The following is a 13850-nucleotide window of genomic DNA, read 5'->3' on the forward strand; positions in this document are numbered from 1 at the left end:
GGAACTGTGGCTCTGACCCACTGTGTAAGCACCTGCTCTTGTGCCCAGGAGATGAGTGATCACTGTGATGGTCACTGTCCTCAGGAATTCACAGTACTACATAGTAAAAGGGTCCTCCTACCCCTTTGGTCCTGCCTCTCTTCTGGTTCTTTCCCCCTGAAGACCTGCCACCTCTACCCACGCATTCTGGGCCTGGGCAGGCACTCTTGAGAACTCTGAGTGGGTGTTTCAGGTGCCCAGTGCTGGCAGCGAGGAGAGCCTCCGTGCAAAGTCTAGTCAATGAAAGGAGTAAACATTGCAAAGGAAGAACATTAAATGACTCACTGTCCCCGTGGAGGCGGGGAGGTGTCGATATTTCATTCCCCTCTGGTTGTCACTTCTGATAATTGGGGATGATGACATGGGGTAGGTAACTCACTGTGCACCCCAGAAGACTGCAACCAGACACTTCCCCACCCGACTCCAGGCAGGTGGATCGAGACCACCACGAGTGTCGCCTGTAGTGACACAGTGTCAGGTTTCCTTTGCCAAACTAATCCCCCTGTGATGCCCAGACAAGCCACGGGTGAGCTAGTTGGTAGACAGGATGGATCCTCGGGTTCTAGCTGCAACCCTGGGGGCAGCCAGATGCCCGGGGGCGATCTCTGGTTTAAAAATACTGCCATGCTATTTCTACCCTTCTAATCTCCTAGCGATTTGGAGCCTGTTTTTATGAAACAGCGTCGGGGTGGTGCTCAATGTTACACGGGGAGAGGAGATTAAATGGGTTTAAGTCTGGACGCCTGTCACATGACAGCCGGGCCCATAACTTCCATTTTCTATTAAAAATCCATTTTCCCCTTTGACCAGAAGCAGCTTTGCTGTTGATCTGAAAGTCTCTCTCTTTATTTATGAAGGACCACCCCCCCTGCCTTTTCTTGCTCTCTGTAAATTTGCTTGGTTCTGTCTGTAGAGAGAAGAAAGAGCTGGAGGGAAGGACAGAGATTTGGGGGGAAAGCTGTGGTCTGCTGTCATGGGGTCTTCTTTCCAACTGGGGTTCTTTTGGAGAGAGGGTGAAGAAGAAAGAACATAAGGTCCCAGACTAGGGGCTCAGAACAGTGGTGGGAAAGCTCAGTTGGGCAGTCCCCCTCCCTGACGCTGGACTTCCTCCTTTCCCCTCTCTCTCCCTCTTCCCTCCCTCCACTCCTTTGTTTCTTTTTAATTTTTTCCCTCTCTCCTTCCTCCCTTCCTCCCTTCCTTCCTTCTTTTTTCCCACCCTTCTTCCTCCCTCACCTCTTCCCTCCCTTCCTCCCTCTTTCCCTCCCTCCCTCTATCCCTTCCTTCCTCTCTTCTTCCCTCCCTCTCTCCCTCCTCCCCTCCCTTCCTTCTTTTTCTCCCGATTCCTTCCATATGCCTTCTCCCCTTCCCTTGCTTCCCTTATTCCTGTCTTACCTACCTTCCTTTCTTCCTTCCTTCCTTCCTTCCTTCCTTCCTTCCTTCCTTCCTACCTACCTACCTACCTACCATATACCCCTATCTCCCCTTGGTTCTCTCCCTCTTCTCTGAGACACCCGCTCTTGTTGTCCGGCCTGATCTTCAGCTCCTGGCTCAGGCCATTCATTCACCCTCCCACCTTAGCCTCCTGAGGAGTTGTGAATTCTGCGCACATCACTGTGGCTCTTCCTACCTGTATACTGTTGCGGTAGTTACTGACTCCCCTAAACCTCCTCTTTTTCACCAAAAGGACCCCCACTTTTCATGTTAATATGTTACACATATTAAGTAAGGCTACTGAAGCAACTGTGCCCTGTGCCCAGTGCCCAGCCCAGCCCCCACTCAGGAAATCAGAAAGTTCTTTCTGGCACCCTGTTCCATGCCAGTGAATCTCCAGAGAGCTGTCCAGCCCTAAAAGCGGTCTGGTATCTACTTGAATAAGAGCAGCCGCTGTTGTCAAAAGTCACTTGGACATCCCTCCTGGTGCCCTTTTGTAGACAGTACCTGCATCTATACTTCCCCGCTACTGATGGTTGCAGGCCATTGCACCAGGTCATCAATCCTCCAGCTTGGAGGTCTCCACAGTTCTCCCATACACACCCAACTCACTGACAATCTTCGTGGTGGCGCGCTGAGCTTCTCAGGACTGCCTCCCAGGCCAGGCCCCTATTCCCATCCATCTACCTTCCAGCTCTGTGAAAGCCGGCCTGTTGAGTAACGGGTTCTGCCCATCCTGGTTTCTATCTGAACTCTGTGCTTACCATAGTTCCTTCCCAAACTCAGCTCTGTGCCAAACCTTCCCCCCTCTCCAGTTCTCCATTTAGGATCTTAGAGGCAGCAAGCATTCTTTGCCCTCTGACGCCTCCACTTTCCTGGAATACTCTGGAACACTCAGCTGGTATTTTGTGTATATCTCCTGGAGCGATAAAGGACCTGAGTGAAAGAGGCCCTGGGAAGCACAGGGTAGGGTAAGGAGTCAGTTAAGAGGAAATGGGGGCCACCTGGAGCCTTCAGGAGAGTCTGGACCCATCCACCCTTGTTAGAGGAGACGAGGCTTTTACTTTTCATTTCCCCTGCTCTGCAGCCCAGAGAGGCAGGGAAGACACACAGCTTCACCCGAACCCATCTCACCCTACTTCTTTTGGCGATGAGCACAATGGGGCCCTGAAAGGCTAAGTCACTTACCTGACATCACTCACGCAGCAAGTGATGTGAGCCTCCAGGAGATCAGTAGTTCTGTCAGACTGTATCCAAGGCTCTGTGGTGCCTCATCATCCTCCACTGCAATATCACTACTTTGTAGATCACCACAGGAGCTGGAGCAGGAGATGAAGTCCCCTAGAGGCCACTCTAGACTCCTCGGGGCCAGAGCGGGGAGGGGGGGGAACCCCTAGGCACCTGCTACTTCCCTTCCATATCACTGCTTCCTCATCTATTCATCGGCTGTCCTCGTGCCCCAGATTTCCACTCAGCAAGTGGCAGGGAATCCAGATATCTGGTGGCCAGTGCCTCAGTTTCCCTCCTATGTATGTGCTTACTCCCTTCTCTCGGATAGGGTGAGGCTAAATTAATGTTTATTTAAGGGCTTCTGCATTTTGAGGTGACAGGTGCCTTGTGATGGTGAAAGATGAACCCAACCTAAGTGCAAAATGCTATTGTTTTACACCCGAGGGTGATGTTTCATGATGGCAATGCACTGTCAGGACCGTAAGCAGAAATGAATGGTGTGTCTAATCCTCCTCAGCTCCCCCATGCTCGGAAGACAGCCGCTTGCACCCTGGAGTGGGAAAAATATGAGGCTACTCGCCTTTTGCTATAAATCTGCTGTTTCATCAGCCCTGACAGGTGGCTGGACAATCCCAGTCAATTCATCAATTAAATCTACCCATTTGTAGTTGCTGGGAACCTTGTGTCCTTGGCTCTGGGAAGAGCCAAGGCCTCCAAGCGCAGGAGGGTTGCTGTCATTCGGTTGATGCTCCTGGTGGGAGCAGAAGGAGCCTGGGGAATGGCTGTCCTCAGAGGCAAGGGGAGGGAAAGGATAGCTAGCCCCAGGAGGAGACAGGAATGTGCATTTCGGTGTGGCTGGGATGGAGCAGAGGAGAGGAGAGGCAGGGCTTTGAGGTCAGGAAATCCAGGTTCTTGCAGTTTGACTCAAGCCTAGCTTGATTATTTAGTGGGGCAAATAGGTCTAACTTCTGCTTCTGGTGTGACAAAGTTGGGCTCCTGTTCTAATTCTAGTCATGTTACGTAAATTGAGATAAGCCAGGTATCTTCTCAGTGTTATTTTCTTTATCTTTAAGATGGAAATAATACTAATACTAATACTAAATTTGCTTACGGAGTGAAGATGAAAGACAATAGCTACCTACTACTGATAAAAAAATACAATGATCTCAGTAGACCTGACCCTAGTGTGGCCCAGAGCTGACAATGAAGTCAGTGACAGCTGTTATTATTGTATAACTACTGTCATCATTGAGGGTTGTGTCCGACTTAAATCACCCCCCCCCAGACCTTCACAATAAGTACTTGGGAGCCTTCTCCCATAAATTGGACACTTCCAGGGTTCCTTTCTGTCCGAGAACTTCCTTGGTTTTCTTAGGTCTGTTTGTCAGGCACAGTGGAGAGTCATTCCATACCTTGATGGACTTGGGCTCCCCAGATCTATGAATCTGACATGGTGAGACTGGCTGAGTAATTAGGTCAGCTCAGGAAGCACCCAGAAACCCAGAGGAATGCCCCTGCTCCTTAAAGCTAAGGGCTGCTGGGATGTCCAGAATCAACCAGGGCCACTTCCAGGAGAGAGAGGAAGAGAGGGGAGGGAGGAGAGGAGGGGAGGGGAGAGGAGAGGAAAGCAGAGGGGAAGGGGGATAGGGGAGGAGAAGAGTGGAGGAGATGAATAAAGGGGAGGGGAGAAGAGAGGAGGGGGAAGAAGGGCATGGGGAGGGGAGAAGAGGAGAGGAGAGGGAAGGGGGACAGAGGGGAGATGAAGAAAGGGGAGAGGAGAAGAGAGGGGAGGGGAGGGGAGGGGAGGGGAGGGGAGGGGAGGGGAGGGGAGGGGAGAGGAGAGGAGAGGAGAGGAGAGGAGAGGAGAGGAGAGGACAGAGGGGAGATGAAGAAAGGGGAGAGGAGAAGAGAGGGGAGGGGAGGGGAGGGGAGGGGAGGGGAGGGGAGGGGAGGGGAGGGGAGAGGAGAGGAGAGGAGAGGAGAGGAGAGGAGAGGAGAGGAGAGGAGAGGAGAGGAGAGGAGAGGAGAGGAGAGGAGAGGAGAGGAGAGGAGAGGACAGAGGTTGTTCTTGGACAGCTGAAAATGGAAGTTGGTGGCCTGGTTGTGTTTGAGGACGGGGAAGGCTCCTTTTTATTGCACAGATCTGTACTACAGCCATACCTTGCCTGTTAAGAAAGCAACTGCTGGATTAAACTGCCTGGGTGCGCACCCCAGAGGTCTCACTCACTGGTTGTGTGAGTCTTGAGGAAGGTCATTTCCTTCTGGAAGTGCCTCCGTTTCCTCCTTTGTAGATTGGGATGGTAACAGTCACTCAGTCCTGGGCTGTTGGTAAGATGCCATGAGGTCACAGAAGCAACCTGGCACGTGGGAGATCCTTGGCAAGAGCTTGTTGAACACATCTTGGTCGGGGTGGGGCCTCTCAGAAGGTGAAAATGGGGCCCTGCACATGAGAAGTCTTAACTTGTAAAATGGCCTGATCTTGTAACCATCAGGAATATTCCAGCCAGAACAGGCCAGCTATAGAGCTTCTGCGGTCTCCCTGAGCAGACACACACAAGCATAGACTATTACGAGGAGGTAGTGTGAGGAGATTGCCAAATGATGCTGCCCTCCCCCCCCCCCGCGCCCCCATCCCCAAACCTTTCAGCCCCTTTGAGGGTGCAGGGCCTGGTGGGGACAGCAAATGCATTTGCTGCTAAGAGGATGCCCCTGACACTGCAGCCAGGAGCCCACGATGGTTTTTTTTTTCCCAGCTGCTAATGGCTTCATCACCACTTTTTATGAGATGATGTGAATTGCTCTGACCAATGAGGCTTAATGGCCTTCTTCAACGACCTGCCTGGTATATTCTCCCTAGAGGCTCTGCTTCGAGTTAAGGCAAGAATATTAATACAGTCCGGATGTGGGCTCTCCCCCTCCCCATAAAGTTGTGGAAATTGAGGTCAAGTTGGGTTCCCCCCCCCCCCCCGCAACTGTTCTTTAAACAAGCAGCCGTTGCTTACTCCTTCATCTTCCTGGTGGAGAGGGACCAGCTTCCAGCAAGAGAGGCCAGGTTTTCTCTTCCTCTGGGTTAACCTTCTTAAAGGGGCAGGCCCCTGAGTAGGGAGAGAGCCCCCTCCCCCCTCCCCATTCCCACAACAGATCAGGAACAGCAATTTTTAAGGCCTGGTGTTGGAATAGGTGGAACAGACATTACCTTTCCTGCCAGGTGGCCTGAGGATGTATCTTTGTGGGACTGGGCTTAAAAATAGGACTGTATCAGGGATAAGAGGGGTTTTTCCAATCCTTCTATACTGTTTACTTTCCAGTTGAGAAGGGTAGGCATCTGCAATGAAAGAGAAGGGAATTCTGCAGACAGTTAAGATCAAGGCTGGATTGGATGGCCCTCTTAGGTCATCTGGAAAATGAACTGACTGAATGGGGGACCAGATGAACTTTAAGGACCTAAGACAGCCCTTAGGGACTCCCACTGCCTTCTATCTCCTGGGCTAGCTCCCTACTTTCTCCACCCATCTTCTTAGGCTGTGATTGTGAGACCCTCTCTCTGTCATCTGTGGTAAGCCAAGAAGAGCACTGGAACACTCCTTAGCAAGGACTCCAAACTTCGGATCTGCAACTGCCCTGTGCTCTTGGACATTCCCCTAAGTTCCTTAAACCTACCAAAGGGGATCTCTGGGTAGTTGTTTTGTTATGTCAACTTGACGCGAGTTATCATCACTTAGGGAGAATAAACCTCAATTGAGAAGATGCCCCACTAGATTGGCCTCTGGACAAACCTGCAGGGCATCTTCTTAACTATTGATGTGGGGGAGGGCCCAGTTCCCTGTAGGTTGTTCCACCCCTTGTAGCTGAGCAAGCCAGAAAGCAGCATTCCTCCATGGCCTCTGCATCAGTTTCTGCCTCTAGATTCCTGCCTCGGCCTCCCCTTATGATAGACTGTAACCCGTAAGGCAAACAGAGCTTTTCTCAAGTTGCTTTTGGTCACGTGTTTTTTTTTTTTTTTATAAAAGCCATGGAAACTTGAATTTATCTAGATGATAAAAGGAGAATTGCAGAACTGGAGACGTGGCTCAGAGGTTAAAAGCACTTGTTCTTTCCGGGGAATCCCGGTTCAGTACCTAGCATCCACATGGTGGCTCACAACCATCTGTAACTCTACTTACTGGGAGAGCTGATGCTCCTCTGATCTCTGTGAGCACCACACATGCATGTGACACACATAGACCCATAGGCAAAACACTCATGCATATAAAATAAGATAAGTATTTTTAAAACACACAGAGATGGAGGAGGAAGAGAGAGGAAGGAGAAAAAGAGAAAGGAGAGAGAGAGAGAGAGAGAGAGAGAGAGAGAGAGAGAGAGAGAGAGAGAGAGAGGAAGGCCATTTCCCCTTGGGGCTGTGAAAGGTAAGTTAAAGGAAGAGCTGGGAGTCAGGCTATAAAAAAGTAGATGCTGAGAACACATATAGGCACCTTTGTCTCCTCCCATAAGTGTATCTATCGCCACAGTAGATGGTGACTTTGGACCCTTCATGTGACAGGGATTGCAGCAGCCTTTCTGCGTGGACATGGCTCCTCACAGTAAAAGAGACTTTTGACTTTTGTCATTCCTGTACCAACTAACCTAGAAAGGTCTATAGGCCAGTGTCCGAACTCTTCTTTGCCATTGCCTGGTAAGTAAAATGGTCCTCAATGAGTGCCTATTGACTGGGTGACACTTGAAGGCCAGATGAATCGGTGTCAGCCAACAAGACTTCCATGCATGTTTCTACAGCAGACGCTAACCAAGCCTCTCTCCTTGCCTCCCCTGCAGCCCGCCCCGAGGATGTCGGCACCAGCCTCTACTTTGTAAATGACTCCCTGCAGCACGTAACCTTCTCCAGCTCTGTGGGTGTGGTGGTGCCCTGCCCGGCCGCTGGATCCCCCAGTGCGGCTCTTCGATGGTACCTGGCCACGGGCGACGATATCTACGATGTGCCACACATCCGGCACGTCCATGCCAACGGGACTCTGCAGCTCTACCCTTTCTCCCCCTCTGCCTTCAATAGCTTTATTCACGACAATGACTACTTCTGCACCGCAGAGAACGCAGCCGGCAAAATCCGGAGCCCTAACATTCGCATCAAAGCAGGTGAGGGACCAGATACCTGCACCCTGATGGGGCTCCCTGTGAGGTCTAAACATGGAATGGGGTTGGCAGGCTGGCAAAGAGACGGTATATATGTGGTGTGTGCACGAGAGCTTGAAAGACACATATAGTTGGGGACAGCTTGGCTATATATGGCTACCCACATATAGTTGGGGACAGTGCTTGGGTAGAGCGGGCACCTCGTCTGTGCATTCTTAAAGTATCTGCCTCACAGCACTGCATGTAGGTTGAATGAAGACAGATCTCACCATTGAAATAGGAAAATGTTGCCTGAGCTTCAGTTCCTAAAGGCTCCTTTTCCTAAACTATATCAGGGAAAGTGAACGTTATCATATGAACCTTAAGCAATTTCCATATGGTTCAACTGATACCCAGCACAGGGATACACCCACAGCATCCCAGAAGTCTCCCTCCCACTTTCTGTGGTCTCTGTTCTCAGGATAGCCATTCTCTGACTTGGAATAGTGTGGATGTTTTGCCTTGTCCGTGCTTTATAGAAAAATGGCGGCCTATGTTTGGCCTTTTTTGGGATCTTCTGCTCACCATTCTCATCACGGAATGTGTCCTCGCTGCTGTGTGTGGTGGAAGGCCGCACATCATCACAGATCAGAGCATTTCACCACATACTGTGGCCATGTGCTATTTGTCCATCTCACTGTTGAACGTTTGAGCGCCGCACAGCACAGAGAACAGCTACCTAAGTATAGTTCATGATGGAGAACCATAGCAGCGAAAGAGTTGGGTCTCCGGGAGTCTGTGGGGGGAGAGAAGCAGGGGTGAAATAGAAAAGGCTGAGTGAGCTCTGTGGGTCAGGTCTGGAGGTGAGGGGCAGGCTTGGATCGCCTCTTTTTAACTAGGACATCGCAACACACTATACTTCCGATACAGATAGGAAGTGCCTCAAATAGAGGTGTGGCCAGTGGTTTTCTTACAAGGGCACCTGGATGCAAGAGGCCAGCCTACCATGCAGCTCCATTGTGCCATCTGTCCTGCAGCAATGTTGGACAGGCCCAGATGGGCAGTTTCTGGGAAGGCCAGTAGGCCCAGTGAGAGACCCTTCAGAGCTCTGGACTCTGATATCCCACCATAGAGCTTCTTTCACAGGACAAGGCTGCGAGTATCTAAGCCCAAAGCTGTGGAAGGGTGAGGGTTAAGCCATGACTGTGTCTTGCCTGCATCCTGGGGGCCAGCTATTCATACAGATGCTGAGGCAGAAGCCTTCTCTCCCATGCCTGTGGGTGTCTTCTTGGTGGCAGATCCTCTGCGTTGTTTGGCCCTAAATACAACCCCAAATATGGAGCTTGAAGCCTGGATTTAAGTCCTGTCCTAGACTCCATAACCAGGATCCCTGGGCCAGGGGAAAGGTCATCATATCTCCAGCTGCAGGCATCTCCTTGAGTTAGAATCAGCCTTCTCAGTAAGTCTACAAATGTTTCTCAATGATGACGAGGCTAGGCCAAAAAAGTATTTTCCACACGCCTGGCTTTTTGCATAGGGTTCAACAGATGGGGAAATTGAGGTTCAAAGGTTAACTTACACCCAGCACCTCCAGGCAGCTCAGAGGGGATCAGGGCCTACTTGACTGTTATTCTTATGTCCTCCTTGGCTGCCTCTTTCCCAGAACTCCCAGAGTTTGTGAGTAACACAGTTCACCCGTGGCCTCCACTACTCCAGGACCCTTGGGGGTCAGCTCCCTCAAGCTCCTTTGTGAGATTGGGTGGAGGTTGCCAGACCCATGGGAGGGCTGGACTGGAGCCTGATGGACAATCTCTCCTCCTGTCCTTTTTCTTCCCTCCTCTCCTTTCCTCTTGCCTGGAGAAGAGAAAGGATGAAGGTCTGGGGAGAGCCGGGTCCACTGGAGACACAAGCAATTAAAGAGGCTCTTGATGAAGCCAGAGAGGCTGCAGGTGCACTGCGTAGGGGGAGGATGCCAGGGGCCCTAGGTGTCGCCCTGGCAACCATGGCAAGGAGAACAGAAGGGCACGCTGCCCAGGTGTCTGCTGGGTACAAGGTCTGTAGTCAGTGGGGGCTCTAGATGTTCCAGCTCTGCTTGGCAGAGAAAGGGGTGGAAGGAAGGAGCAAGCCCCTGGCAGAGGCCAAGCTGAGGAAGACAGGGGTAGACAGAGGTCTTCATCCCATTCTTAAGGCAGGGTCAGTCTACGTGCAGGATGTAACACATGAGTGGCTGCAGGTGACACTACATGAAAAATGAATACAGGGCTGGGAGCAGGCAGAAAAAGACTCTAGATGGCTCTAACATCAGGACCAAGACTGGATAGGATAATAGGAACAGGAGGTGGAGGGTAGTAGGGGTACAGGGACTGTATCTGTGTCTCAGACAAACCTGGTTTGAGTCATTCTTCTCTATTGCCAATTGGTAGCACCAATCCCATGAAGAGAGCTCAATATCTAAACTACATTTCCCAAGATGCATTGGAATAGACCCACACTCTTGTTACCTCATATAATCTGGGCTTTATTTTGTCGAGCGATGGTTACTGTGCCTAACCCACTTGCCTGTCCCTTTTCCCCACCACCATGGCTGTGTGACACTCTTCTTTCAATTTCCCACAGTTTTCAGGGAACCCTACACCGTCCGGGTGGAGGATCAAAGGTCCATGCGTGGCAACGTGGCTGTCTTTAAGTGCCTCATCCCCTCTTCAGTGCAGGAATACGTTAGTGTCGTGTCTTGGGAGAAAGACACAGTCTCCATCACTCCAGGTAAGGAATCATGGTGGTGGCTGACAGAGCTACCCAGGGGGGCAGATGGTGCCTGAGTTGGTCTATGATCTGAACAAGATGGTGGCAATGGCTTTGGGGACGGATCTGCTACTGCTCTGTGAAGTTTTGGCAAATGGGAATCTTTGGTATCCATCCGATCATCTCTGTGTGAGAGGATGGTGAAGTCCGTGTGTGTTATCTATGAAGGTCCTACAGACACAGGATGGGGCTGTCATTGAATCCTGGGGCTCCTTTTGAACTTGCTCTGGTTTATAAGAGCCTTTGGCAAGCTCACCTTCAAAACATGGTAAGGAAAGGCAGGGTACATATGCTCTGTGTTTGACTAGGGTGATGAGGCTGGAGGTGTGGGGAACCAGGCCTAAGGACTTGTGCATACAAGAGTTTTACTTCTCCACGGATTGGCAGAAATGCCATAAGACTCCTCAGTGACTGATGCTGGAAAGGGGTTAGCCCTGTGTTGCAGGCTTGGAAAGCCTTCACTGGTTCAGTCTCACCTAGGAATGATTGTCCCTCCAATAGGAAACAGGTCTGGGAGCCTCACAAAAGGATCTCTTAAATCTTTATTCAACCTCAAGGCGCCAATACTCAGCCTTCCCCCTTTCCCACACGGCAGGGACTCGATCGTTTTCCTTCCTTTTTGAAGGTTCTTTACAGGAAGACCTTTGGCGTTCCTGTAAAATGGAACGTCTTGAACAATGTTCTTCAAGTGGCCCATTGGCATCAAGGTTCCCAGCCCATTGTTTGAAATGATCCATGGTTTTCAGAGTTAGTTGGAGATGACAAGCTTCTTTGAAAGTGGTTCTCAACCTGTTGGTTGTGGCCTCTCTGGAGACTAAATGACTCTTTCAGAGGGGTCACCTAAGACCATCAGAAAGCACAGATATTTACATTACCATTTATAACAGTGGCGATATTACAGTTATGAAGTAGCAACGAAAATAATCTCTGGTCAGAGGGTCACAACGACAACATGAAGAACTGTATTAAAGGGTCACAGCATTGGGAAGGTTGAGAGTCACTGTTCTATAGAAATGGGTTACAGAACCGGATTCCTTATCTTGCTGAGCCACCTCCACCCTGTGACGTGAGCAAATCTTTGAAATAGCAGTGTCCATAAGATCTGAATACTTTGAAATGGTGGAATCTAAATCTCTCAAGAGCGGGCCTAGGTCTCAGCACTGACCAGAGAGCTTCAGACAGTTCTAGGGACAGTGGGGTGGGACCTATGCTTACGTGTATTTGTAGCTAGGGTGGCAGGGGCTTTAAAAAGAGACACAAATGTGTGTGCCTTTTCTTACTACTTTCCTTCTCTCAGTTCTAAGCAGATGGCCAGGCCAAAAGATTTCCCGTTATCTGACAGGTTAGCAGCATGGCTGTCCGTAGAAAGGCAGACTCAAAGCTACTGAAAGATGCTTTCTGTTCTTTTTGTAAAACTGTAAGTTAACAGGATATGTCTGGAAGGACAGTCTCTGACTGAAAGAGACAAAAGAGAGATAAGGAATCCAGGTTTGGGAATGGTTCTAGGGTACACATAGAATATGTTCTTGGACCTCATTCGATCCTCTGTGGGAGCCCTACAAGGCCAGAACAGAGGTCCCAAATGAAACATGGCGTACACATCCAAAGATCCAAATGGGTCCTACTTGAATTGAAGTAGGGAGCAAAGGCTGATAGATGCTGGCACATCTCTGGGGAAGTCTCAGAAATGACAGACATTGTATTTCTAGCAGAGTCAGGTTTAAGGCATTTAAAGACCATAAGGGAATGGGGTATTTCTTATATACTTGGGTTTATGGATGAAGCATTATGTCCATTAAAATAATAATTATGTTATTAAAACTTTTTGAGTACCTACATTTTCCTGGCACTGGGCTAAGACACCTTCATACATCACTCTATTTTAGCCTCACAGAAGCCCAGAAGTGTATTTTCCCCCTTCCCACTTTACAGAAGAGAAACCCAAGGCTCAAGGAAGAAACTCAACTTCTTCCAGATCACATGCCTATTACTCAGATAAGGCGTAGACTGAAGCGGGGTTTTTCCCAAGTCTGTGCTTCCCCTGAATGCAAACAGACATTCCCAGGTTCTCTGGGTACCATGAAGCTTTAAATGTATGCTGTTGGCATGAGGGGAAATACTCACTGTTGGTTTTTAAAGGGATGCTTTGATGGACCCAGACACAGGTTAGGAACCTAGAATCTGGGACCAGACTGTCTGGGATGGAAGCTCATCCCATTACTTACTAGCTAGGTGAGCTGTCTACACTCATAGGGCCTCACCTCCTACGACTGTAGAATGGGCTCATAGGGCTGAAACTAAAATAGAATGCAGAAGGTTGCCTGCTGTTCTAAGGATATGCTGGGTTGTAGCTGCCATTGTTTAGGTAGAAGACAGCATCCTTCATTGTTTCCATTGTCTCCTGTTGTGGTGTGTGTATTTCTACTGTGTAGCTGACCTGTGTAGCTGACCGGGTTTCCTAGGAATGAGAACAGTGGTGTTGGTTTGTTTGTTTGCTTTGCTTTTCACATGCGTCCTCGGCTCCTAACACATTGCCCTCTGTACTTACCTAGTGTCAAATTCGGGAAGAATGTCTGCTTGAGAATCCTGAGGGATCTGGGGAGACAGCCCAGATGGATGGGGACATGAGGACAAGCTGGTGGGTACCAGATAGCCAGACTAGAGCAGGTGGAGAGCGGAAGTTTAACTAGTTTGTGTGCCCAGGAGCTGGAGGCAGCAAGCTCCCCCAGGCACCCCTTGTAGTTGGTGCTTCAGAGCTGTCTTTGATGTCAGGACCAGGCTGGTAGCCCCAAAGGGCATAATTACCAGAGAAGTGGCCTTGATGCTAATCTGTAGGGCTGTGTTAAACTTTGGGAGACTGCCTTTCTTTCCTTTGGTCTTGGAGAATTTTCCTCTCCTCCCTTACCCTCCAGTTCCAGCCATAATCAGTCTAGATCCTTCTCTGGCTACACACACACACACACAAACACACACACACACACACACACACACACAGAGAGAGAGAGAGAGAGAGAGAGAGAGAGAGAGAGAGAGAGAGAGAGAGTCTTCCCAATGCATTGAGTCTAACAAATATGCTCCTGGGGGAGGGGTAGCCCAGGGGAACCAGAGACAGTGGGGTTTAGCCGCTTCTGGTCTCTGTAGGTGAGGACCAAGATTGTGGCCAAAAGGCACACGCTCTAATTTTGGAAAAGGCAAAGAGTTTATAAAATAGGGCTTTTATATCTCCAGTACTCACACATACC

General features: G+C 49.9%; 1 protein-coding gene across 3 annotated transcripts in view; it reads left to right on the forward strand.

Annotated features, from left to right (window-relative positions):
- Dscaml1 (DS cell adhesion molecule like 1) overlaps positions 1-13850 on the forward strand; it is a 321523-nt gene that overhangs the window by 10071 nt on the left and 297602 nt on the right. For all 3 annotated transcript variants that reach the window (XR_013107524.1, XM_076924982.1, XM_076924983.1), the window contains exons 2-3: positions 7513-7830; positions 10423-10569. Coding sequence is in view for 2 of the 3 variants with exons in the window: in XM_076924982.1 (XP_076781097.1) it covers positions 7513-7830; positions 10423-10569 (465 nt within the window). In the remaining variant the exon portion in view is untranslated. The remainder of the gene's footprint in view (positions 1-7512; positions 7831-10422; positions 10570-13850) is intronic.

Source organism: Arvicanthis niloticus, chromosome 26 (assembly GCF_011762505.2).
Source record: "Arvicanthis niloticus isolate mArvNil1 chromosome 26, mArvNil1.pat.X, whole genome shotgun sequence".
NCBI lineage: Eukaryota > Metazoa > Chordata > Mammalia > Rodentia > Muridae > Arvicanthis > Arvicanthis niloticus.